The 27380-nt window shown below is 44.3% G+C and overlaps 1 protein-coding gene across 1 annotated transcript in view; it reads right to left on the bottom strand.

Moving 5' to 3' along the window:
• Nucleotides 1-27380, bottom strand: part of NOC2L (NOC2 like nucleolar associated transcriptional repressor) — a 262749-nt gene that overhangs the window by 222366 nt on the left and 13003 nt on the right. Inside the window, exons 2-7 of the mRNA XM_082274336.1 lie at nucleotides 21260-21424; nucleotides 19682-19859; nucleotides 10358-10474; nucleotides 5388-5505; nucleotides 5201-5288; nucleotides 3960-4038 (exon numbers count right to left, since the gene is read on the bottom strand). Coding sequence (XP_082130462.1) covers nucleotides 3960-4038; nucleotides 5201-5288; nucleotides 5388-5505; nucleotides 10358-10474; nucleotides 19682-19859; nucleotides 21260-21424 — 745 coding nt within the window. The remainder of the gene's footprint in view (nucleotides 1-3959; nucleotides 4039-5200; nucleotides 5289-5387; nucleotides 5506-10357; nucleotides 10475-19681; nucleotides 19860-21259; nucleotides 21425-27380) is intronic.

Here is a 27380-nt window from a genome sequence, read left to right as displayed (position 1 = left end):
GACCTCATACAACTTGTATTCTGTGCCGTCTCCACTCCTCCTCCAGACTCTAGGAACCCACACGGACTGCAAAAAATGTTGCATTTTATTTGGAAAACAAGGTCCCAGAGTCTGGAGCAAGAGTGTAGAGGGGGTTGGTCCACTGTGGTCCAAAGTCAGCGCAGTCCTCTACCAGGAAATTCTAGAGCACTTCATGGTTCCCTCTGCTGACCAGAATTATGGAGATGCTGATTTCATTTTCCAGCAGGACTTGGCGCCTGCCTACACTGTCAAAAGTACAAATACCTGGTTTAATGATCATGGTATCAATGTGCCAGCAAACTTGCTTGACCTAAACCCCATACAGAATCTGTGGGGTATTGTCAAGAGGAAGATGAGACACACCAGACCCAATGCAGACAAGCTGAAGGTCACCAACAAAGAAACCTGGGCTTCCATAACACCTCAGCAGTGCCACAGGCTGATCGCCTTCATGCCACGCCGCATTTATGCAGTAATTCATGCCAAAGGAGCCGTGAACAAGTATTAATGTGCATACTATACTGTACATGGACATACAGAAATGTAGGCTTACTAAAAAAGTATTAAAAAAAAACTGGATGTTATACCATAAAATCCTTTTCTCTGATGTTCATTAACGGACACAGCTCCATATCTTCTCGACCCCTAAGTTTAGGCTGCCCCCTACAGGAGGACACTAGGTGGAAAAAAGATGGACTACGCCTATAGGGCAGTCCTGGGAAGGATACTCCCACTTCCTGCTACAGGTCTTCAGTTTTGTCAGAAGAACATATAACCCAATTGAATAGAGGGGTGGGTGCTGTGTCCGTCAAGGAACATCACAGAAAAGTATTTTACTGTGAGACAAAAATCCACTTCTTTCATTCACTGGCAGTCACAGCTCCATATCTTCTTGACCCTTGGGACGTCCCAAAGCACTGTAAACATGAGGGGTGGGAAGAACACAGCAATAAACATACTTCCCAAAGGCTAAACGTAGCCAACCAGGTAAAACAGGAGGTCAACCAGGAAACAACTGGAGCTCACCAGACAAAAAATAAATAAATACACCCTCAAAGAGGACTAATTCTCTCCAACAGCGGCTGCTTTGCAAACCTGCACCACTGACGCCTGATGACAGAAGGCCCAAGAGGCACTAAGCGCTCTCGTAGAATGTGCCTTAGCAGGGAAAGGAGGATCCTGACCCTTAATGGAATTGGCCATCGTCTGCCTGATCCATATGGAAATGGTCGCAGCAGACGCGGCCAGCCCCTTAGGGGGTCCATCCGTAAGGACAAACAGGGAATCCGATGTTCGAACGACTCAGTCCCTGCTAAGTACACCCCAATTGTCCGAACGACATCCAAAGACTAAGGCAATCTCTTTAGGGTGCTTAGGCTTGGGGCACAAGAAAAGCAACACAATGTCTTCATTTAAATGGAAACCAGAGACAACCTTAGGAAGGGTCGACTGGCAGGGAAGAAGCACCACTTTATCTCCGTGAAACAACAAATAAGCTCAACGACAAAACAAAGATGTCAGCTCCAACACCCTACGTGCAGAAGAAAGAAAAAAAACCAAGAAAGCTACCTTCTGGGACAAGGTAAACAGAGGAATCTCATGAATATTTACCAACGGCTGTTACTGAAGAACCCGAAAGCACCAAGTTGAGATCCCACGAGGGCAATGGAGACCCGCACTGGGGGAGCCAAGTGGTGAACCCCCTGAACAAACCACACCTTCGAACCAGGCGGGCACCACTCCATGCAGGCCACCGCACCATCTTGGAATTGGGGTGCTGTGGGCCAGAGGCATGCTGCAACTCAGGTCATGACCAGGGCTATGCGTCCTCTCGAGGCATTTGCTCGCCGGCCAGCCCCCATCCAGTATGCCGCGGCTGACCTAGCGCGGAGCTGAGGTCGGGTCGCTCTCGCTAGCCAGATGGGGGGAGACTGTAAGGATCTAGAATATCCAGTCCATTGCCCAGCCCAGCAGTTGATTGTAGTTCTCACAGGAACAGAAAATAAAAGAAAGCAAAACATTTGATTCAAAAAGAAAAAAAAAATGCTGAGACCAGAGATCCCAGCAAGGAACTAGGTCCTTACTCCTGACTAGGCAGAAAAAAACTGAAGACCTGTAGCAGGAAGTGGGAGTATACTCCCTGGGACTGCCCTATAGGCCTATCGTCCTACCCCTGTAGAGGGCAGCATAAACCCAAGGGTCAAGATGATATGGAGCTGTGTCCGTCAATGAACAAAAGAGAAATCCATTTTATATTGGACTTATGTAATATTCTAATTTTTTCCAGATACTAATTTTGTGTTTTCACTAGCTGTAAGCCATAATCAAAGAAAAGAAAGATGCTTGAAATATATCACTCTGTGTAACATCTATATAAAAATATGAGTTTCACTTTTTGAATTGAATTACTGAAATAAATGAACTTTTTGATGATATTCTAATTTTATGAGATGCACCTTTACATACTCCCTAGTTGACAGCATAGCAGATGACAGGGTGGACTATGTGAAAACTGTACATTTATGTGTCAACTATCACTTCAGTAGGGCAAGATCTGTAGTCTTCCAGGTCAGTGTGCTTCAAGTATCCAATATACAATAAGGATCTTTTATTTTTCTTTCATCAGCATCTTCCTATCCAAAACAAGGCAAGGCTGGTTAACCACTTTACGTCTAGCCACGTCGGCTGACTTTGCGTTGTTGTACCGGGGTGATGCCTCTAGCTAGAGGCATCATTCCAGTACCGTTTTTTAGAGCCGGCTTTCCGGCGGTAACAACCAATGCGGCTTGGGGGCCGCTCGATCGTTACCCCGGCGAGCGGGAGGGGACGACCCCCTCCCGTCACCTTTCGCGGCTTTGCCCGGGTCTCCCGTCCCACCGGGAGACACGAGCACACAGCCAGCACGTCCACCGGCTGGATGGAGCCCCGACCAAAGCCGGAAGCTGCTTCGATCAGGTCTCGGATGACGTAACCCGGAGGCGGCGTCCATGACGTCACGTCTGGGTTACTCTGCTGCTAAAGGCGGTAGATTCAAAAAGTAACAGTATTCAAAAATGTCGTTTTCGGCGTTTTGAATACAAGGAAGTGTAGTGGAGGGGTCTAGGGTCTTTTAGACCCTTGATCCCTCCATAAAGAGTACCTGTCATTGCATATTGCTGTCACAAGGGATGTTTACATTGCTTGTGACAACAATAAAAGTGATCAGATATTTTTTTTTTTTTTTTTAAAACGTGTGTTAAAATTTAATAAAAGAATAAAATAAATAGGAAAAAAAAAATGTAGCCGCCCCCGTCGCCGTTAGCTCGCGTGTGAAAGAAAACATATATGAAGTCGCGCCGCAAATGAAATCGCTGTTCAAACCACACGTGAGGTAATTTAAAAAAAGAGCAACACTCTAAACTGGTAACCATTACAGTTTAAAGAGTCGCCTATGGAGATTTTTATTGACTGTAGTTTGTCGCCATTCTGCGGGTGTGCGCAATTTTAAACCTAACATGTTGGGTATCTATTTACTCGACGTGACATCTTTCACAATATACAAAAAAAATGGGCTAACTTTACTGTTTAGTTTTTTTTAAATGCAGTGAAATGTGATTTTTCGTAATTTTTCAAAAACAAAAAGGCGTTTGAAAGACCGCTGCGCAAATACCGCGTGACAAAAAATATTGCAATGACTGCCATTTTATTCTCCAGAGTCTTTGCTAAAAAAATGTATACAATGTTTGGAGGTTTTAAGTAGTTTTCTAGCAAAAAATACTGATTTAAACTTGTAAACAAAAAGTGTCAAAAAAAGGCTTAGCGGGAAAGTGGTTAAACAATTCATGAAGTAAACAAAGCAAAGGAATCTACAAGTCAAGAAATGCATGATGGTAGGCATTGCAATCATTTTTTGTTATAGTCCAAGATATGAAGGTCTTAGCTTAAGCATATCAGATTACCTGGATGACAGAGTTTAAATACATTTTAATATCCAAACGTAGCTTCTTCCAAAGAGCACAGCTTGATGGATTCGATAACCTTACAAACAAAAAAGTCACAGGTTAATTGTGGATTAGCTGGTATCATCTATCAGTGTCTCAGGACTTAAATGTGTAAGTTGATGAAGTGACAAACTAGAGTAAATGTACACAAGAATGGTTACAAATGGGAATCCTCCAGAACATTTTTGCATAAGAATGGATTATCAAGTCATTCTTACTCCCAAAAAAACAATACAGTATTCCACTAAACACTGCATATTTTTCACAATAGTAGTAAGTTTAGAACCCGAGACAAATAAGGAAATAAATATCGTTGAGTGACTATATCCCTGACTGAAGATTATGCAGGGGTTCCAAAAAGAAAGTCTGCTGAAGTTTGCAAAACTGATTTGTGATGGCACAGCCTAACATTAGTGTCTAATTCTGGCATATGGTTAGGAACTGTTAAAGGCTAAGTTCACCTTTCTAAACATGTTACAACCATATATAGGGTGTAACATGTTCCAGATCCCCCCCCCCCCCTCATACCGTGGGTGCAATGCTTTGAATGCTCTTGTGGGGACAAATAATAAATACACCCTGTTCCTTTAATGAATTTATTGGTTTTCTCTTAACGTGTAAGGCTACAATAAATCGTATTGAGAGAGGGAGAGGGAGAAAGAGACAGAGTGAGACAGACACTGATAGGTTATCACAGCGATCAAGTGACCCAGAATCAGGAGTTCCGGGTCCAGATCGTTACTACGGGGCTCTCTGTGAGACCTCGCACTCCAGCATAAAGGGAGATTCGCAAATATGCAGCCAAATAGAAAAAAGCCCAGTCCAGTGGGGCCCCATATTTGCGTTAGGTGGGAGTGAAGGGGTTAAAGATGAACTTATCCTTTAGAGTCTAAAACTAAGCAAATATAAAATAAATTATTGCAACTCTATCCACGATCAGTAAATTAATTTTTTTTTAAAATGCAATTTAAATGTAAAGAGGAAAAGGATCGCCAATACTCCCTACCAGTTCATTTGAACAATAAGGAGTAGCCTCAGCCTGTCTCCACCAAACCACACCCCCTAAAGAATTTCACTCCGCCCACCAGGGGCTTAATCATAGGGTCACCCCGGCCTCTTTGCAAGAGAAGCTCATTGTCAGAATTTGCATACACAAATAAAAACACTCAACACCTTCCACCAAATAACTTGCCACTTACTTTGTTCCTTTAGCAGGCTTCATATCAAGTTTCTTCTCCAGGTGAACAAAGAGGTCTCTGATACAGAATGTCACCAGCGCATTGAAGACTACAAAAAAAAAGTCTACATGTGAATACCTCTTACCACATACAGGCTGATCACTTAGAACATGCAAAGGATCAAGCTTAACAAGTAGGACTGCCTTACCTTCAGTCTCAGTTATTTTAAATCTGCTGGGGTCGTCACCTTCGTCTCCTTGGGTTGTAGCCACTGCAGCTTTGAAAGCTTGAGCAATTTCATGAAAGAGTCGTGGCCTTAGGTCCACCTAGAAAAAAGTAGATGACAAAGAGATGGCAAACAAAAAGTGTGAAAATTACATAGTCACATAGTTTGTGAGGTTGAGGTCTATTCTCATTTTAGTTAATGGCCCCATCTTTTTAACCACTTAAGCCCCGGAGGATTTGGCTGCTCAAAGACCAGGCCCTATTTTGCGATTCGGCACTGCGTGACTTTAACGGACAATTGCGCAGTCGTGCGTTGCTGTACCCAAATGAAAGATTTTTACTTTTTGCGCTATAAACAAAAAAAATAGCGACAATTTTGAAAGAATAACAATATTTTTCACATTTTTTTATATGAAATTCTCAAAAAAAATGTAAAAATCTAAATTTTTGAACATTTTAGGCCAATTTGTTTTCGGCTACATATTTTTGGGGGAAAAAAAAAAATCGCAATAAGAGTATTTTGATTGGTTTGCGCAAAAGTTATTGCGTTTACTAACTACAGGAAAGATTTATGTCATTTTTATTGTTTTTTTTAAAACTAGTAGTGGCGGCGATCTGCTTTTTTTCTGCGGGACTGCGACATTGGGGCGGACAGATCGGACCCCTGACTGACATGCTTGACACTTTTGGGGGTACCAGTGACATTACTACAGTAATCAGTGCTATAAATATGCAGTTACTGTAAAAATGACACTGGCAGGGAAGGGGTTAACTATTGGTGATCAAGGGGTTAAATGTGTCCCTAGGGGCGTGATACTGTCAAGGGGCGTGGCTTGTTAGATCATAACAGAGACATACGATCCTACATAGCCTCGGTCATGATCTAAGGGAGAATGACAGACGGCTGTGTTTACATCAGCAATCTGCCTTTCTCCCTCTCCTGAGCGAGATCGTGAGTGACTGTCGGACATCGGAACCGCCGGTCACACGCGGGGGGATGTTAGTGAAAGAGCGGGGGCGGGAGTGCGCCGGCGGCTGCGCGCGCTCGCCCCCTACAGGCTCGTGGTTGAGTGACATACTTATACGTCACTTTGCCCAGGAGGGGCTGACCGCCGCCGTATATAGTCGTGCGGCGGTCGGCAAGGGGTTAAATTCCCTCTTGCTAAAAAGTTTGTTCCCTATGCTAGGGTCACCAATACGCTATTTTTACATTGATACAATATCCCCTTCTCAAGCGACTTCTCTCCAGAGAGAAGAAGTTTAATGCTTGTAGACTTTCCTTTATAGCTGAAGTCCTCCAGTCCCTTTATTGGCTTTGTTGCCCTTCTCTGGACTCTCTCCAGTTCCAGCACATCCTTTCTGAGGACCGGTTCCCAGAACTGGACGGCAAACTCGAGATGCGGCTGGACCAGAGTCTTGTAGAGAGGGAGAATTATTGTTTTATATCTGGAGTGAATTCCCTTTTTAATACATGCCAGAATTCTGTTTGCTTTGCTTGCAGCAGGTTGGCTTTGCATGCCATTGATGAGCTTGTCATCTACTAGGACCCCCAGGACCTTTTCCATCTTAGATTCCCCCAGAGGTTCACCCCCTAGTGAGTATCTTGCAAGGTATTTTTGGCACCCAAATGCTTTACCTTACATTTTCCAAAATTAAACCTCATCTGCCATGTAGTTGCCCACCCCATTATTTTGTTCAGGTCTTCTTGTAAGGTTTCCACATCCTGCATAGAAGTTATTGCCCTGCCTAGCTTTGCATCATCCGCAAATACTGAGATTGGGCTGGTCATCCCATCCTCTAGATCGTTTATGACTAAATTAAACAGGATTGGTCCCAGGACAGATCCTTGGGGGATCCCACTTTCCACACCAGACCATTCCAAGTACTCCCCATTTATCACCACACTATGGACTCGCCCCTGAAGCCAGTTTTCTATCCAGGTACTCACCCTATGGTCTATACCTACGTACCTTAGTTTGTACAGTAAACGTTTGTGGGGAACCGTATCAAATGCCTTTGCAAAATCCAGATTCACCACATCCACGGGCCTTCATATATCTAGATGGTAAGCTCATTTCTTCATAGAAGGTTAATAGATTGGTCTGGCAAGAACGATTTTTCATGAATCCATGCTGTTTACTACTAAGGATACCATTTTTATTACTAATAACTTGTATATAGTCCCCCATCATCCCCTCCAATAGCTTGCAGACTATTGATGTTAGGCTAACCGGCCTGTAGTTCCCAGGGATATATCTCGACCCTTTTTTACATTTTGGGGCCACAGTGGCTTTTCTCCAATTACCTGGTACAATTCCTGTCAGTAGACTGTCCATAAAAATTAGGAACAATAGTCTGGCTATCACCTGGCTGAGTTTCTTAAGGACCCTCAGGTGTAAGCCATTCTGATTCCATCTTCTGTTAACCATGAGGGTTCCTGTGACTTGTTATTAACATTACAGTCTAGGCTACTGTATCCCCCCAATTCTTCTGTGACAACTGAGAAGAATTTATTCAGGAACTTTGTCTTCTCTCTGCCCTTTATAGCAAAGTCATCTTCATCATCCTTTATAGAGCCAATGTGTTCTGGCCTCACTTTCTTACTATTTATATACCTAAAGAATTTTTTTTTTTTTTTTTTTTACTCCTTTCCGTTATGTGCCTTTCGTGTTCCATCTTAGCTGCCCTTATTGCGCTCTTACATTTCTTATTGCATTCTTTGTAATGTTGGTATCCTGCCAATGACGCCTCAGCCTTGTATTTTTTTGAAGGCCTTTTGTTTTGTTTTTATATGCATTTTATGTTGTAGTTTAGGCACCCAGAGTTTAAAATTAAAGGGGAAGAAAACAAATCATATCCTCGCTGTCAGGACAGAGCTCTGTATGGTTTACATATGCAAAGCTCTGTCCAGCCTCTCTCGACGATCAGCGGGTGCCGGCTGACATCCATTGGCCAGCACCCGTTGATCGGCTACTGCTTTGACAAAACAGAAGTGGCGCATGCCTTACCCAGAAGTGCAGAATCACACCTATACATGTGTTTCTGCGTGAAACAGCCACCCTGCAGCAGTGAATCTTGATATAAATACATATAATTTTTATTTTTTTGCATCTCTGCATTACACATGTGAGGGTAAGTGTACATGTATAGTACAGATATACTGAATGTTTTTTTTTTTGTTGCTTTTTTTTAAGCAAAGGCACACTTTAACCACTTAGCGACCGCCCCATGTACTTTTAATGTGGCAGGGTGGCTGCTCTGTGCAGAATCATGTACCTGTACATCTTTCTGCACTCCACGTCTGGGGTGAGCACGCGTGTCGCCGCCGGCAACCCACTCCCACTGTGTCTTCGGACAAGGCTGGGGCCAATTACCAGGGTGAGATGTCCGCCGGGCCATATGTAAACAAGGCAGATCGCCGTTCTGTGAGAAGAGAAGGTTGTGATCCTGTGTTCCTACAAAGCAGGAACTTTGTTTATAGCACAAAAAAAAAACGGATCTCTGCCTTCCCATAATACAAGCAGCCCCCCCAGGAACACAGTTAACCCTTTGATCGCCTCTGATGTTAACCCCTTCCCTGCCGCTGTCATTAGCATATTTTTAGCAGATTACTGTATTAGTGTCAATGGTCCCCAAAAAGTTTCACTTCATGTCAGATTTGTCTGCCGCAATGTCAGTGTCCCGCTAGAAGACGCTGATCGCCGCCATAACTAGTAAAAATAAATAAAAATTCCACAAAATCTATCCTATAAATTGCTTTACGCAAAAGTTATAGTGTCTGCAATCAATATACGCTTATTTGGATTTTTTTTTAACCAAAAACATGTAGCAGAATACATATTGGTCTAAACTGATGAAATGGGATTGTTTACATTTTTTATTGGGTATGTTTTATAGCAGAAAATAAGAAATTGTGGGGTTTTTTTTCTTTCAAAATGGTAGGTTGTTTATAGCACAAAAAAAAAACCCGCAGGGGTGATGGAATGCCACCAAAAGAATGCTCTATTTGTGGGGAAAAGAAAAGGACAAATTTTATTTGGGTACAGCATCGTACGAACCGCGCAACTGTCGTTAAAATAACGCAGTGCCGTATCGCAAAAAATAGCCTGGTGATAAAGGGGGGGTGAACCTTCCAGAGCTGAAGTGGTTAAAAAATATTTTCACTCTTGCAGCCAAACTGGGATCACACCTACTCTTTGTTTGTTACATGTTCTCATTAAGGCCCATTTCACACTTCTACGACCTGAAAGTTGCGCGACTTGAAGCAGTGTCTGTGTAATCTTGAGACCTATGGACCTCAAGTCGCATCAAAGTCAGACCAAAGTAGTACAGGAACTACTTTGAAGTGGCACAAATATGAATGGTATTCATTGGAAAGTGTGAAAGGAGCATAACCTGGCATAACTTTAAACAAAAAATAAATACAATTACAGCTCCCCTTTTTTAGATAATATTCCCTGGAAACTTTAGCAATGAAAAATCATCCTCTCTCTTTATAAAGGTGGCTCGGGAGCTGTGTTTGCCATAATTAGCCCTGTCTGTGTTACCAGCTGTAATCTAGATTTGAACACTGTCGGCACTAACAAAGGGTTAAGCTAGGCCCCTCCGTTGTAAATTAAGGACAGAAAGTTGAGCTTGTCCTAGGTTAGGCCATAGATGATGCGTTTTTTTTTTTAATCAACCAGCGGATTAAACGAAAAAAAATTATTTTGATTCCCCATCAACGCCGAGTGTGTTGAAGGATGGGGGAATTAAAACATTTTTCAACAACAGGGAAAGTTCCAGGCAGCACAAAAGAGGCTTAACAGAAGAAAAAAAAATATTTTAGCAAGAAAACACAGTTTATTGCAATTCCATATTTAGCTGCTTCTCTGAAATTCTCCTTCAAATGTAACAAGTAGATGACGGTAGACGTATTCAAACTATATATGCGAGAAACTTTTCTTTACACACCTTAGATTCTGACTTCCACTTGTACACCATTTTCATGGTAACAATAATTTGCTCTAGTTTTTTCCTTTTCTTAGGCTTTTCTTCTGTATCGCTTGCATCTTCATCCTCGCTCTTTTCCTAGATTACAATAAATTAGATACAGTGCAGCCTATACATCCCTCCAAGCATAGAATATAACCAAGCGAAAAGAAGAAAAACATTTCAAATGAGTAAGTGTACAAAATCTGAAAGGGTTAAGCAACTACAGTAAAACCTTGGTTTGAGAGAAACTTGGTTTAAGAGCGCTTTGCAAGATAAGCAAAATTTTCTAATAAATTTTGACTTGATATACAAGCGATGTCTTGATATACAAGTAGCCTCAAGTCACAGCTGAGTATAAAAGAGAAGAGAGGCGCCTCTAAGTGAAGCAATATGGTTAAATTTAATGAAGGTACAACATTTAGCAACTCACATGGTTGAAGGATTGGAACAGGCACAGCTAAGGATGCAGGCATCCAAGCTAAAGCTGTCCACATAGACCGTCCTCCGCACCGCCATCTATGTCATCCCTTCCATGCTGCCCCTCGCTTTCAGATTGCTTTACTGCAGGGTGGTCTTCCCGGTCAGGATTACAGAGTGGCAGCCAGTGGTGCAGAAGATGGTCTATGTGGACAGCTTTACCCCGGATGCCTGCATACTTAGATGTGCCAATTTTATTCATCAACCATGTGAGTTGCTAAATGTTAAACCTTCATTAAATGGAACCATATTGCTACACTTAGAAGCGCCTCTCTTCTCTTTTATACTCTGTAGCTCCTGCTGGATTTTGCTTCTAATCCCCTTGTGGAAGAGTATATTTGTGGATGGACATTTTATGGTTATATAACCTATCGCAATGCTATAATCTTTTTATATGGGCTATAAACTAAAAGACTTATGAATAAATGGTTGTGGAACGAATCATCTGAGTTTCCATTATTTCTTATGGGGAAATTCGCTTTGGTATACAAGTGCTTTGGATTACAAGCATGTTTCCAGAACAAATTATGCTCGCAATCCAAGGTTTTACTGTATTTTCTCTTGGAAAATCGTCACATTCCAGGCAATGCAAAGCTTTTAAAGAGGCCAAAAGAACTTCTTGTGCAGCATTAGGTCACTTCCATAGGCACAAGAATCGTTGCCAGTGGTCAACTTAATTTCAAAATTCTACAACTTAGGATAAAAATATTCCGCTATATCACCAAGGTCACTGTCCTTACAGGAGATTAGAAGGTTCTTTACAAACATACCACTCTCCCACCCAACAACTTCCAATCAAATTAAATCTCAAAGAAGTCAGGTGGATATCAGTCAGCTGAACAGCAGTGGCATCCAATGAGACAGAACAACCACCAAAAATCCAGAAAAAAAAACACATGATACAAATGTTATAAAATTGAGTTGCAAATCAGTTATTAAAATAAGTATTTGGTCCCCTACCAACCAACAATAGTTTTGGCTCCCACAGTCCTGTCAATTTAGGAAGGTGCTCCTAACGACAACTCGTTATGTGTATAAAAGACACCTGTCTCTTTCTTCCATTCAAACCTCACCATCGTGGGCAAGACCAAAGAGCTGTCAAAGGACATCAGGGACAAGATTGTAGACCTGCACAAGGCTGGAATGGGCTACAAGACCATCAGCAAGAAGCTTGGTGAGAAGGAGACAACTGTTGGAGCAAGTATTTGCAAATGGAAGAAATACAAAATAACCATCAGTCGCCCTCAATCTGGAGCTCCATGCAATATTGTGCCTCGTGGGGTAAGGATGGTCATGAGAAAAGTGAGGGACAAGCCCAAAACTACATGGGAGGAGTTTGTGAATGGACTGATATCCTTCTGCGCCCACAAGGTTCTCTTCCTTAAGAAGGCACATGTACATGCCCATCTAAAGTTTCCCAATGAACATCTAAATGATTTAGAGAAGGATTAGGAGAAAGTGCTGTAGTCAGATGAAACCAAAATTGAGTTCTTTGGCATCGACTAGCCGTATTTGGAGGAAGAAAAATGCTGACTATGACCCTAAGAACACCAGCCCTACATTCAGCACGGAGGTGGAAACAAATGGATTTTTGTAAGAACTTACCGTAAAATCCTTTTCTCTTAAGCTCATTGACAGACGTAGTCTTCTTGATTCTCAAGAGCTGGGTTATGTTGTCTCCGCAGGAGTAGGAGTAGGCAGAATGACAAAACGTTCTGGCTCCACCCTAGGGGCAGTCCCTGAGGGTATATCCTCCCTCTCTCTGCTACAGGGAATCAGTTCTGTTTAAAGCAGTACAGAGAATTTAACCCAACCCAACTCAATGATAGAGGGGCGGGTACTACGTCTGTCAATGAGCTTAAGAGAAAAGGATTTTACGGTAAGTTCTTACAAAAATCCATTTTTCTCTATCGCTCATTGACAGACGTAGTCTTCTTGATTCTCAAGAGCTGGGACATCCAGAAGCAGTGCCACAAATGAGGGGTGGGATTGACAAAATCAAATCCAATCTAGAAGGCCCAACCGGTGCAAACTAGAAGTCTTAAAGGCTCATTATAAACAAAGAATGAGGCTAAAGAAAAAATTTTCCAACGGAAAAAAACCCTCGAGGTAGACCACTGGTCTCCTCAAATTGCGGCCTGCAAAACCTTGCGGCCAAACGAGGCATCAGACGATGCCATTACATCAACTTTATAATGTTTAGAGAAGGTATGCACCGACGACCAGGTAGCCGCCTTGCACACCTGGACCACTGACGCCTGATGGCGAAAGGCCCATGACGCACTAAGTGCCCGAGTGGAGTGCGCCTTAACAGGGAACGGGGGCTCCCGACCCTTAATAGAATAAGCCTGCACTACCGTCTGTCTGATCCATCTGAAAATGGTCGCGGCAGATGCAGGCAACCCCTTTTTGGGTCCATCTGGGATCACAAAAAGTGAATCCGTCTTGAGAAACGAGTCTGTCGTTTTCAAGTATACCCTGATCGCCTGGACCACATCCAAGGAGTGCAAAGCAAATTCCCGAGGATGACTGGGCTTAGGACACAGGGAAGGTAATACAATTTCTTCATTCAGATGAAATTCTGAAACCACTTTTGGTAGGAAGGATGGATTCGGACGAAGAACCACCTTATCTCTATGAACCACCAGATATGGTGAACGACAAGATAATGCGGCCAGTTCTGACACCCTGCGTGCAGAAGTAATAGCCACCAAGACGGCCACCTTCTGGGACAACGTGGGTAGAGGAATCTCCCTAATATCTTCAAAGGGAGGTTTCTGAAGAACCGACAACACTAAATTAAGATCCCAGGGGGGTAACGGCGCGTGCACTGGCGGAGCCAGATGTCGCACCCCCTGGATGAAATTCCGCACCAAGGAATGAGTAGCCAAAGGCTTCTGAAAGAAGATGGCTAATGCTGAGACCTGACCCTTGATAGTACTCAAGGCCAGTTTCTGCTCAACCCCTTGTTGCAGAAAAGCCAATATTCGACTAATCGAATAAGACCGAGGACGGAACCCCAAAGGTTCACACCATGCAATGTAGGACTTCCATGTGCGATGATAAATCTTTCTGGAAGTCGCTTTCCTTGCTTCAACTAGAGTAGGAATAACTGAAGCTGACAAACCTTTGTCCTTCAGCACCTGGGTCTCAATAGCCAGGCCGTTAAAGCCAGCGATCGTAAAGCAGGATGGAAGATCGGTCCCTGAGACAGTAGATCCTCCCTGAGAGGAAGTCTCCATGGGACGTCCGCCACCAGTCTGACCATGTCGGCGTACCAAGCTCGACGAGGCCAGTCCGGAGCTACCAGGATTACTGGGATTCCTTCCTCCTCTACCCTGCGAAGAAGTCTTGGCAGTAACGCGAGAGGAGGGAAGGCATATATTAGCTGGTATTGCCCCCACGGGGCGATCAGTGCGTCTGCGGTTTCTGCTAGAGGATCGCGGGAGCGAGCCACGAATCTCTGAACTTTCCTGTTGAATCGTGATGCCAACAGATCCACATCCGGGGTGCCCCACCGTAGGCACAACTGGTGGAAAACGTCTGGATGGAGGGACCATTCCCCCTGATCCAGGGTCTGACGGCTGAGATAATCTGCCTGCCAATTCTCCACCCCCGGAATGAACACCGCAGAGATTGCTGGAACAAATCGTTCCGCCCAGCGAAGAATGCAAGCCACTTCTTTGGCCGCTCGGACACTCTTGGTGCCCCCCTGATGATTGACATAAGCCACGGCCGTGGCATTGTCCGACTGGATCCGAACCGGGCTGCCCTGGAGCTGCTCGGTCCAGTGAATCAGACAAAGTCTGATCGCTCTCAGTTCCAATACATTTATCGGTAACCTGGATTCTTCCGGGGACCAAAGTCCCTGGACAGATAACTGACCAAGAATTCCTCCCCATCCGGATAGACTGGCATCCGTGGTCACTATCGTCCAATATATTGGCAGAAATGACTTTCCCTGGCTGAGCATTGGAGACCGAAGCCACCAAACCAGAGACTCTCTGGTCTGTTTGCTCAATCGTATCTGATTGTCCAGGGATTCCGGATTCCGATTCCATCTGAGAAGAATCTCTTGCTGAAGAATTCGGGTATGGGACTGGGCAAATGGGACTGCTTCGAATGAAGCCACCATCAACCCCAGAACCCTCATGCAAGTCCGAAGGGAAGACCAGCTGTTGGACAGTAACAACTGGACTGCTGATTGAATCTTTCGGAGTTTCCCTACCGGAAGGAAAACTCTTGTCCTGACTGTGTCTAGAATTAGACCCAGATATTCGAGCCTCTGGGTGGGAACCAGAAATGACTTTTGCTGGTTCACCAGCCACCCGAATTCCTGTAAAGAAATCATAGTAATTTCTATGATTTGTAGCAAGGTCTGAGGAGACTCTGCATGAAGCAGAAGATCGTCTAGGTAACCTAGAATCGATATACCTCTTTGGCGCAGAAGTGCCAACATTGGGGCCAACACCTTTGTGAAGACCCGCGGAGCCGTGGCGAGACCGAAAGGTAACGCCACAAACTGATAGTGGTTCTCCTCTACGGAAAAGCGTAGAAAACGCTGATGTCCTGCGAAAATGGGAATGTGAAGATAGGCGTCCTTGATGTCTATGGACGCTAGGACATCCCCTGGATGCAGGAAGGCTGCTACCGTGCGAATGGACTCCATTCTGAATCTTCTTATGTTGACGAAAGAATTGAGTGCTCTTAAGTCCAGAATTGGACGCACTTTGCCCTCTTTCCTGGGTATTGTAAACAGGTTTGAATAAAACCCTTGAAACCGTTCTGTCCAAGGAACGTGGACTACCACTCCTTGTTGTAGTAAATCTGTGACTGCTCTCCGCAGATCTTCTAAACGATCTGCGGATAGACGGATATTGGAAGGGAAGAATCGCGCCGGTGGGAGAGATCGAAACTCGATCTTGTACCCTGACCTTATGACTTCGCAAACCCATTTGTCCGGGATTCTGGAAAGCCATGGATCCGGGAACCGGCGAAGACGTCCCCCCACCCCAGTTATGGGTGGGGGCGCACCTTCAGGCTTTGGATGGTTTATCTTCAGGTCTGGAGGGGGCGGGCTTTTGCTTGCCCGACCAACGACCCCTGACGCCTCCTGTAGGAGCTTTGGAGGACTTAGTTTTTTCACCCGCTGGACGAAAAAACCTCTTGTGAGCAGAAAAAGAAGGCCCTCGTCTTTGACGAGTTCCTCTACCTTTAAAATTTTGCGGTAAAAAGGTGCCTTTTCCACCGGTGAGATCCTTAATGATCTCATCTAAGTTGGCTCCAAATAGACGCTCTCCTGAAAAGGGGATATTAGCCAATGCTTTTTTGGAACCTTGGTCGGCTAACCAACCTTTTAGCCACAGTGTACGCCTGAGAACCACTGCTGAGACTGATGCTCGCGCCATTAATGGAGTGGCGTCTAACGCCGCATCACATACAAACTGTAACCCCTGTATCATTTGTTCCAACAAATCTGATACCGCCTGAGGGACTTCTTCTAAGTCCCGGCGTAACCACTTGGTCCATTCAGTTACAGCCTGCGAAACCAGACCAATAGCAATTATTGGTCTGAAAGCTGATCCAATCAAGGAAAACATGGTGCGAGACATAGCTTCTATCTTGCGATCCACTGGATCTTTAAAAGACGGAGCGTCTTCTAAAGGAATAACCGTGGCTTTATTCAATCTAGCAATAGGTGAATCCACCACAGGTGGTTCTGTTCATTTCTTAATAAGGGTTTCCTCAAACGGATAACGCCTGTCAATGCGTTTAGAAATATTAAAAGTGCGTTTTGGCAGACGCCATTCTTCTTCGATTGGATTGCCAAAACATTTGGGCAATGGAAAAACCTTCGCCACTTTGATGCGCTTTTTAGTCCCAAAAGGGATCTCAGTTTCAGCTATTTCTGATGGAATACCCTGTAACCTTAAAGTCTCTTGAACAGATACAATGAGTGCGTTTACCAACGCTTCCTCTCGGGCTATGGCGGATGCCGAAACATCCTCCTCAATGTCTGAAGAGACAGGACCCGAGACACCAATACCAGATGAAGTACCTGCAACTGCAGAGATAGGCTCAGAGTCTGAATCCGAAGTTTCAGATAATAAGGGGTTAGGCGGGGGTCGCTTTCTTGCGCCCTGTCCCTGACAAGCCACTTCCACCCGGGACACAAAAGTTTCCATAATAGCTGACAAAGATTCAATAGTCAATGGGGTGCTGGAGGATCCCGCAGACCCCTCGAGGGGATCCGGAGGAGATACATGAGTGGCAGGGTCCATGCTAATACAGGACACCTTTGCCAGCAAAAACAAAAAAACTTTTTCTTTTTTTTTTTTTTTTTTTTTTTTGTGTGTCTCCCCCTAGCGCAATAGCGCCCCTCAGAGTACCTGCTTCTCGATCCCAGAGAGAGAGAGAGGGACCCCCAAGGCTCACCAACCGATGCAGTGCAGTTTCCAACAAACTGCAGTCAGCGTCTGTCTTACACAGACTGGAAGGAGCTGTTTGCTTTTTCCCGGGCAGAAGGCGTGGCTCCGCCCCCTGTGTACGCCTTCCGGCGTTCCCAGCCCTCCACGAGGTAGCTGGGCTCACAAAACATGGCCGCCCCCATAGAGGAGACATAAGACTCCAAAAACATGGCGGCCGGCGTGACCTGAGGACATACATGCATTCGGTCTACGGCAAAATGGCGGCGGACCGCCGATATCGTCTTCCCAGCACATCCACCTGCACTCTGCTAAGAGGTGACATATGGATCTACAGAGATACACTGCACATAAGGTAGGATTATACCTCCTATGTCTGCTGTAATGTTACAGTCTGCTGGGTAGAGTGTTAGCTCTTGAACCAAGTCCACTTCCCACAAACACATGCTGTATTACAAGGGGGACTTGTAAGTATCAGATATAAACTGACCATATATGGAGGGGCCCATAATATATACTGCCTCATAATGAGGAAAAAAAGGGAACGTTTACTCACCATACCGAACCGACAGGCACCCTCTCTTCACAATACCCTCTACACCGGGGTGGGGGTTTTGTGGACGCCTCGACTCTCTGGTACCTGGCGTCCAAGCGAGCTTTTAACTCGCAAAGTCAGTCCCTTTACTGGGACTCCGTCGCGGCCGACTCAGCGCACTGGTCTGCACGCGCTCTTAGGCAGAAACCGGGGTGACCACTGGATCTCAACATCCAGCCCGTCGCCCGGCCCCGCATACTTACTTGAATATGTCGCGGCCGACCAAGCGCAATGCCATGGTCTGCGCGCGCTCGTAGGCCGGCTGGGGTGACCACAAGTGTCGCCCAGTCCGGCATTTTTGCTTGAAGATCTCACAGGAAAAAACACTGGAGAAAACTACCTAAAAAATGTCTTTTTCTTAAAGAAAAAAAGTCTTGCCAGGACCAAAAGATCCCAGCAAGGAACTTAGGTCCTTACTCCTGACTAGACAGAAAATAACTGATTCCCTGTAGCAGAGAGAGGGAGGATATACCCTCAGGGACTGCCCCTAGGGTGGAGCCAGAACGTTTTGTCATTCTGCCTAGTCCTACTCCTGCGGAGACAACATAACCCAGCTCTTGAGAATCAAGAAGACTACGTCTGTCAATGAGCGATAGAGAAATTATGCTTTGGGACCATTTCTCTGCTAAAGGGACAGGCAGACTTTGACGCATTGAGGGGCCAATGGAAGGGGCCATGTGTTGTAAAATCTTGGATGAGAACCTTCTTTCCACAGCCAGAACACTGAAGATGGGTCGTGGATGGGTCTTCCAGCATGACAAATGACCCAAAACATACCACCAAGGCAACAAAGGAGTGGTTTAAAGCGGTTGTAAACCCACAGATCAAAAAAAAAAAAAAAAAACCTGCAAGACAAAGGCATAATGAGCTAGTATGCATCGCATACTAGCTCATTATGTATTACTTACCTTAGAACGAAGCCCCGACACGGACCCCCGGACATCGCTGCGGGCGCTGCCATGATCCCTCGCCGTCTCTTCCGGGTTCGGCGGCTCCGGCGCGGTGATTGGCTGGAAGAGACGGCTCCGGCGCGATGATTGGCCGGAGCCGCGATGACGTCACTCCCGCGCATGCGCGCGGGAGTGATTTTCCGGCAAGCTCCCGGCAAATAGATTGAAGGTCCCCCCGGACCTTCAGAGCGCGAGCGGCTGCATGCACTGTAAATATCTCCTAAACCATGCCGGTTTAGGAGATATTATTTGTACCTACAGGTAAGCCTTATTATAGGCTTACCTGTAGGTAAAAGTGTAAAAAAGCGGGATACTACCGCTTTAAGAAGAAGTACATTAAGGTCATGGAGTGGCCTAGCCAGTCTCTAGACTTTAATCCTATAGAAAATTTATGAAGAGAGCAGAAACTTCGAGTTGCCCAGTGACAGCCAAGAAACCTTAAGGATTTAGAGAAGATCTGTAAAGAAGAGTAGACCAAAATACCTACTGAGATGTGTGCAAATCTTGTCACCAACTACAAAAATCGTCTTACCTCTGTGCTTGCCAACAAGGGTTTCTCCAAGTACTAAGTTATGTTTTGCTTGGGGATCAAATACTTATTTTACTTAGTGAACTGACACTCAATTTATAACATTTGTTTCATGTGTTTTTCTGGATTTTTGATTGATATTATGTCTCTATCATTTAAAATACACTTATGATAATCATGATAGACTCTTCATTTTTTTGTAAGTGACAAAACTTACAAAATCTGCAGGGGATCAAATACATATTTACCCCTGTACATTTCCTTGCTTTTATCTTGCCAAAATTGGTGCAATTAGGTCAGGTTTTTACTGAGCAGATCTTCGCCTACCTCTAAGTGATCCGGCAGCTGGTGAGCACCACTTTCTTCATCTGAGCTATCGGAGTCATTGAAGTTGAGAAGAGTTTGGTCGTTTTCCTTTAGAAACTTGTAAAACTCAGGATCTTTATTTTTAAGACGAGACAGCTGGTCTTTATGCTCCGAAGCTTTGCCTTTTGTCTTCAACTTCCTTCAGAGGAAAAAGGTTTACAATTAATAATGACTTTGTACAAAAATTCAAGGAGCACTTTGAAAACACATCGGATCTCAATGGGAAAAATAGCATGCCGGATATATTTATACTGATATGGACTGGGTAATGTGTTTGGAATGAAACAATGCCACATTGTTTGATGGGAAAAAAATGTATCAACATAGGGCTGAATTCAAAGACACCCCAAAAATCAAAGTGAAAAAATGATGCAGCAGGCTAGTCCATTTTGCTAAAATTTCATTGCAGCAACTCAAAATGGTACTCAGTAGTTTGTATGGCCCCCCACATGCTTGTATGTATGTCTGACATTGTCAGGGCATGCTCCCAAATGAGATGACGATCTGGACCAAGGCATCACTGAGCTCCTGAACAGACTGAGGTGCAACTTGGCAGCGTTGGATGGGCCGAAACAATGTCCCAGAGGTGTTCTAGTGGATTTAGGTCAGGCGAGCGTGGGGGCCATTCAATGGTTCCTTTAGCCTCCAGGAACTGGCTGCATACTCTCGCCACATGAGGCCAGGCATTGTCGTGCATCAGGAGGAACCCAGGACCTCCCCAGACCATCACTGACCCACCACCAAACGGGTCATGCTGAACAATGGTACAGGCAGCATAATGTTCTTCACAGCTTCTCCAGACCCTTTCATGTCTGTCACATGTGTTTAAGGTGAACCTGCTCTCATCTGTAAAAAGCACAGGGCGCCAGTGGTGGACCTGCCAATTCTGGTGTTCAGTGGCAAATGCCAAACAAGCTCCACGGTGCTGGGCAGGGAGCACAGAGCATACTAGAGGATGTTGGGGACTCAGGCGATTCAGGGAAGTGTGTAACGTGTAATATGTTCCAGTCCCTTTCCCCCCCCCATCCCATGAGCCCTCTCCCCGGGGACAGCGGATGGGGGTTCATCCTCCCCCGCAGCTGCTGTCACATTTAAAATCAGCATTGCTGTGTAGGGCTCTACTCACACAGATGTGTCATTCATTCTCCGAGATCTGTGTATGAATAAACTACAAGACCTGTCTTCCACTGTGGCAGATGGGCTTGTAGTTCTCAATGGACTACAGGTGCACTAACTAGTATACTTGTAGTTCACTGAATATATCTCCAGCTTTCTAACCGAAAGTCCGTATAGAGGTACGGACAGAAAGCTGAGGGGAGAGTGTGCAAGAGCCTGATATTGAATTTGCAGGCTACTGTGTTGAAAATAAAAATAATAAATGCACATTTTATTGCCTGCAAAAATAAGTCCATTTATTATTTTTTTACATAAATGTTAACTTAGCCTTCAAGGATTTAGTAGTTAGCCACAAAATCCTCAGTTCTGAAACACAGGCATGTGACTTTATAAATGTTAGGGAACAGTAAAAGAAAATCTCACTTTTCTTTAGTTTCAGTTGTTGGTGCTTTCTTCTTTTTCACCTTCACTTTTTTGGATTTGACTTCCTCCTCCTCTAATACTTCGTCATTTGATTCCTCTGTAGAGTCACCTTCAGAATCCAGACCCGTGGTCAAGAATTCATCCAAGTTTAGCTGAGCAAGTTTTCTGGAAGTGGAAAGCAAACCACATTAAGAAAAGAAAACTACATGTACTAGTAATGTATATGTTTTACATGCTAACTGTAACTACCCAAGATGAACACAAAACTTTGATTTTAGTTCAAGCTCATCTGCCATCAGCTCAAGTATGATACTGTAGGCCTGATTAGCACATTCACTGCAACAGGTGTGACATCACCAGCATAACCAGCCTTAAGGCACTGATGCAGTCAAACATGGTGCGTTAAGGCATTTTATCATTACACAGGATTTAGGCAGCTCATTCTTTGGAGTGGGCTGCCAATAGACCACAAATAGGGCATGCATCAATTTTCCAATGCAGCGCACTGCAGAGTACCGGCCATCATGTGTTGTGGTAAACTAATGCATTTGCATTGCCTTCGAGCTGGTTCACTCTACATTACACTGCATTACAGTGCAGCGGCTCATATGAGTGCAATGCATGGTTTTATATACTCATTTATTTTTTTAAACAAACTTTATTGTGACATCTCATAAAAGTTCAATTGCCAGCCATGCACTGCGCTGATAAAAAGTTCTCCATACAGTACTTTTTTTAAGTACACTATTCGCGCACACCACCGCAGCGTAGTGGTGTGAACCGGGCACATAGGAGACAAGTTATTTTGCCTTGTCCATGAGGTGGGACGGTGCTGAAAAAGCCCCCCCCCCCCTCGCTCCCCAACCCAGTCCTACTGCGCTTGGTGCAAATCTACCCTGAATGTGTTGGGGTGTCATCGACAATGAATGGCATTAAAATGTGCTGACATGCATATGATGGGTTATCAAAATGCACCGCAAAGGACAGGAGTGAATGGGCCCTAAGGCCCCTTTCACACACTCCGTCCGTCGGACGGAGTCCGTTTTTCTCAGCGGGGGGAAATCGATCTGCCGATCCCCCGCTGAGCAGGATGACAACAACTGTGTCTCTGCTCTGTGTCCGGAGACACAGCTGTCAGTTCCCCATGCATCTCTATGGGGGAAATCGGATGGGAACGGACCGTCGGTCCATTCTCATCCGATCCCATCCGATCCCGCTGGACGGATGGAAAAAAGGGTTTCCATCCGTCCAGATTTTATGGATCGGATTGGATGTCGGCGGACATGTCTCCGCTGACATCCGATGCCCCATAGGAATGCATGGGGGGACTGTTCAGATCTGCCAAAAAAAATGGACAGGCGGATCTGAACGGTCCGCCTCTGTGAAAGAGCCCTTAGGCTATGCTCCCTTGAATACACATGAAAACGTCTCCCTCTGGTTGATACCAGCCTGTTAGCATTTATTTTTACGTTCTTCTTTAAAAAAAATGTTGCTTTTACAGGTATAAGTGTTTTTATTTATTTTTTTACCAGCCTGTAAAAGCACCTTTATGTAAGCTTGTGTGTTCATGCACACATACAGACCTGCTCACGGATATAGAAATACGGGGCAACTTAGGAAATAGTGACCATAGGTCAAAAAGTTTCAGTATTAATTATAGTTATAGGAAGCAGAGGGGTAATATAAGGACGCTGAATTTCAAAAGAGCCAATTTCCCAAAACTGCGCTCTCTGCTAGAAAATATCAAATGGGATAGAACCCTGGGAACAAAACACGGAGGAAAAATGGGAGTGCTTCAAGAGCATACTAAACAAAGGGATTGACCAGTGCATTCCAAAGGGAAATAAATTTAAAAGAGCAAAACTAAACCATGGGTGGCTAAACTCCAACATAAAAATGCATATTAATACTAAAGAAAAGGCCTTCAAAAATACAAGGCTGAGGGGTCATTGGCAGCATTCAAGCATTACAAAGAGTGCAATAAGAAATGTAAAGACGAAATCAAGGTAGCTAAAATAGAACACGAGAGACATATAGCGGAAGAGAGTAAAAAGAGCCCCAAGAAATTCTTTAAGTATATAAACAGTAAGAAAGCGAGGCCAGAACACGTTGGCCCCATAAAAGAAGACAAAGGAAATTTGGCCACTGAGGACAGAGAAAAGGCGGAAGTGTTAAATAATTTCTTCTCTTCAGTCTTCACAAAAGAACCGGGGGGCTACACTAACCCAGCTTGTAATGATAAACTAAATAATACACCTCAGGAAGTACCGCCATGGCTAACAGAAGATAAGACTTAGAACTAAACTAGAGAAACTTAACATAAATAAATCACCGGGACTGGATGGCTTGCACCCGAGGGTTCTTAAAGAGCTCAGCCAGGTGATTGCCAGACCATTGTTCTCGATCTTTAAGGATAGTCTACAGATGGGTATGGTGCCAGCTGATTGGAAAAAAACCAATGTGGTACCAATATTTAAAAAAGGGCCGAGATATATCCCGGGTAACTATAGGCCGGTCAGCCTAACATCAGTAGTCTGCAAGATTTTGGAGGGGATGTTAAGGGACCACATACAAGACTTTAGTAATGAAAACTGTATTATAAGTAGTAATCAGCATGAATTCATGAAAAATTGTTCTTGCCAGACCAATCTATTAACCTTCTATGATGAAGTGAGCTTCCATTTAGATAAAGGAAGCCTGTGGATGTGGTGTATCTGGACTTTGCAAAGGCCTTTGACACCGTTCCCCACAAACGCTTACTGTACAGACTAAGGAATGTAGGTATGGACCATAGGGTGAGTACCTGGATAGAGAACTGGCTCCAGGGGAGAGTCCAGAGGGTGGTGATAAATGGGGAGTGCTCGGATTGTGCGGGTGTGGAACCCCCAAGGTTCTGTCCTGGGACCAATCCTGTTTAATTTATTCATAAATGATCTAGAGGAGGGGATATCTAGTACAATCTCAGTATTTGCGGATGATACTAAACTATGCATGCCAATATCTTCTATACAGGATGTGGAAACCTTACAAGCGGACCTGAACAAAATAATGGGGTACTACATGGCAGATGAGGTTTAATGTTGAAAAATGTAAAGTAATGCACTTGGGCGTCAGAAACATGAAAGCAAACTACTCACTGGGGGGAAACCTCTGGGTGAATCTAAGATGGAAAAGGACCTGGGGATACTAGTGGACAACAGGCTTGGCAGTGGCATGCAATGCCAAGCCGCTGCAAGCAAAGCCAACAGAATACTGGCATATATAAAAAAGGGGATTCACTCCAGAAATAGAGATTATTCTCCGACTCTACAAGACTCTGGTCCGGCCACATCTGGAGTATTCTGTCCAGTTCTGGGCACCGGTCCTCAGGAAGGATGTGCTGGAACTGGAGAAAGTCCAGAGAAGGGCAACAAAAATAATTAGGGGAATGGAGGACATCAGCTATGAGGAAAGACTACAAGCACTGAACTTATTCTCTCTGGAGAAGAGACGATTGAGGGGGGATATGATATCAATGTATAAATACTGTACTGGTGACCCTAGCATAAGGAACAAAGTTTTTAAAGAAAGGGAATACAATAAGACACGTGGCCACTCACTAAAACTAGAGGAAAAACGGTTTAACCTTAAAATATGTAAGGGGTTCTTTACTGTCAGAGCAGTAAGGATGTGGAATTCTCTTCCACAAGCAGTAGTATCAGCAGGGAGTATCGATAGTTTCAAAAAACTATTAGATGGGCACCTTAAAGACCACAAAATACAGGGGTATACAATGTACGGATAACAGCAAACACACACACATCATAGGTTGAACTGGATGGACTGATGTCTTTTTTCAACCTCACAAACTATGTAACATAGGCTTTTACAGCCATATTAAAAAAGAAAGATTTACAGGCTGAAAAAAAAAAAAAACACGTTATAAGAGTTTCAGCAGAAAAAAAGGAAACGCACAAATTGCTCTCAAACATTATGCGCGTAAAAGGTTACCTGCGTAAATGCATTCCAACATCTGGAATCAATTAGGCCTCAAACACCGGACATTTTTTCAGCTGCTCCTAGAGGCGTCCGGCGTGTTTTCTGTTCACACATGGGTGCCTTGAATCACAGGCAAAATCCCTGCAATTCTGCCTGCAAATTCAATACGCACTGTTAAAATGTCAAATCGCACATCAGCATGTCCAGGTGCAATGGCACCTGAAAACACTGTGCGATTCTGCCTTGTCGTGCTGCAATCAAGCAAACCAAATTGCACCACGCGTGTTGCCCAAAATAAGTTCTGGAACTTTTTTTGGGCAAATGTTTGACAATTTTGAACCGCGTATTTAGGTGCCATTGAGATGAATAGCAGCTGAACACACCGATGTGTGATGTGACATTTTAACAGCACGTTTTTTAAATTGCAGGCACAAACGCGCTGAAAACGCATATGTGTGAACAGGGCCAAAACTATACTTTTTTATTCTGGCAAAATAAACATCCAAGCGCTTGACATCTGTAAGACCCCTTTTACACATGCTGTCCGCTTTTTCATCATCCGTTGACGGATGAAAAACAGACAGAGCTACACGAATAATCCTATGAAAATCGCGATCTCGATTCATTCCCCCCTGCGATCTCAAACCTCAATTCACGATTTTCAATGCACTCATAATGGGTTGGTGACGCATAGCAAGACATCCCAAGACATCTGGCATGCGGGCTGAGTCTGCCTGACACCGGGCGATATCCTGGCTGTCTGTGTCAGGGGTCAGCTGTCAGAACGAAGCCTATGCTTCCCTGTGTAGTTCCTGCCCTGTTCTGTCACAGGCAGAGTGAAATCAAATGCACTCCGCCTGTGAGAGCAGACCAAGCAGAGCTGCAGGAAGCATCGGCTCTGCGCCACTCCTCACACTTCGCCAACATTTCCCACCAGCAGTTCCCACAGCAGTACCCACCAGCCAGCAGTACCCACAGCATTACCAGCCAGCAGTACCCACAGCATTACCAGCCAGCAGTACCCACAGCATTACCAGCCAGCAGTACCCACAGCATTACCAGCCCGCAGTACCCACAGCATTACCAGCCCGCAGTACCCACAGCATTACCAGCCCGCAGTAAGTCACATGTGCTAGGGGTGCAACTAGTCCCCAGCACATAATTGGAGGTATCCCAGCATGTGCATTTCTGACTCATACCACCATAACGGTGGTTAGAGTGTTCCCTTAATATCTCTCCAAAGGAGTAAACCTCTGTATGCTGATTGCATTGATCATCCTCTAGTTGTGTTAAATTGGTGGGGGGAGGGGCTCAGAGTGCCACCTCCCTGAAATGAGTTTTTGCAGATTGGGATGTCTGCACAGTAAATTTATCAGCTCACATTTGTGTAGATGCTGGGATCAAGGGTTTCCCCGGGATGCTGGCATCAGTATTGTAGCGGGATTGCCAAGGTAGCCGAGACCAGAGGGAAAGCCATCAGCCGCAGTGGAACGCAAATGGTGCCAATACAGGAACTGATGTCAGCTGAGAGACAATGTGATGCGGTGGATGGGCAGTACCGTATTTCTTCTTCAGACAGGCCCTGGAGACACTGCACCTTTCATCCCTCTCCCTGAAGTGCCATACATTCATGCCATGTTTTTTCAAATGTGAGCTGTCTTTATTTAAAACCATTATCATGACAGAGGAAAGGGGGGGGGGGGTAATCCTAGTCACAGCTTTATTTCAAATGGTTAATTAAAAAAAAAAAAATATATATATATATATATATATATATATATATATATATATATATATATATATATATATATATATATATATATATATATATATATATATATTAGTGCCTTATGATACAGTGCCTTGCGAAAGTATTCGGCCCCCTTGAACTTTGCAACCTTTTGCCACATTTCAGGCTTCAAAACAAAGATATAAAACTGTAATTTTTTGTGAAGAATCAACAACAAGTGGGACACAATCATGAAGTGGAACGAAATTTATTGGATATTTCAAACTTTGTTAAATAAAAAACTGAAAAATTGGGCGTGCAAAATTATTCAGCCCCTTTACTTTCAGTGCAGCAAACTCTCTCCAGAAGTTCAGTGAGGATCTCTGAATGATCCAATGTTGACCTAAATGACTA

The sequence above is a fragment of the Pelophylax lessonae genome (assembly GCF_965119305.1).
Source record: "Pelophylax lessonae genome assembly, chromosome: 12".
Taxonomy (NCBI): domain Eukaryota; kingdom Metazoa; phylum Chordata; class Amphibia; order Anura; family Ranidae; genus Pelophylax; species Pelophylax lessonae.
This window is presented reverse-complemented; position numbering and strand designations above follow the sequence as displayed.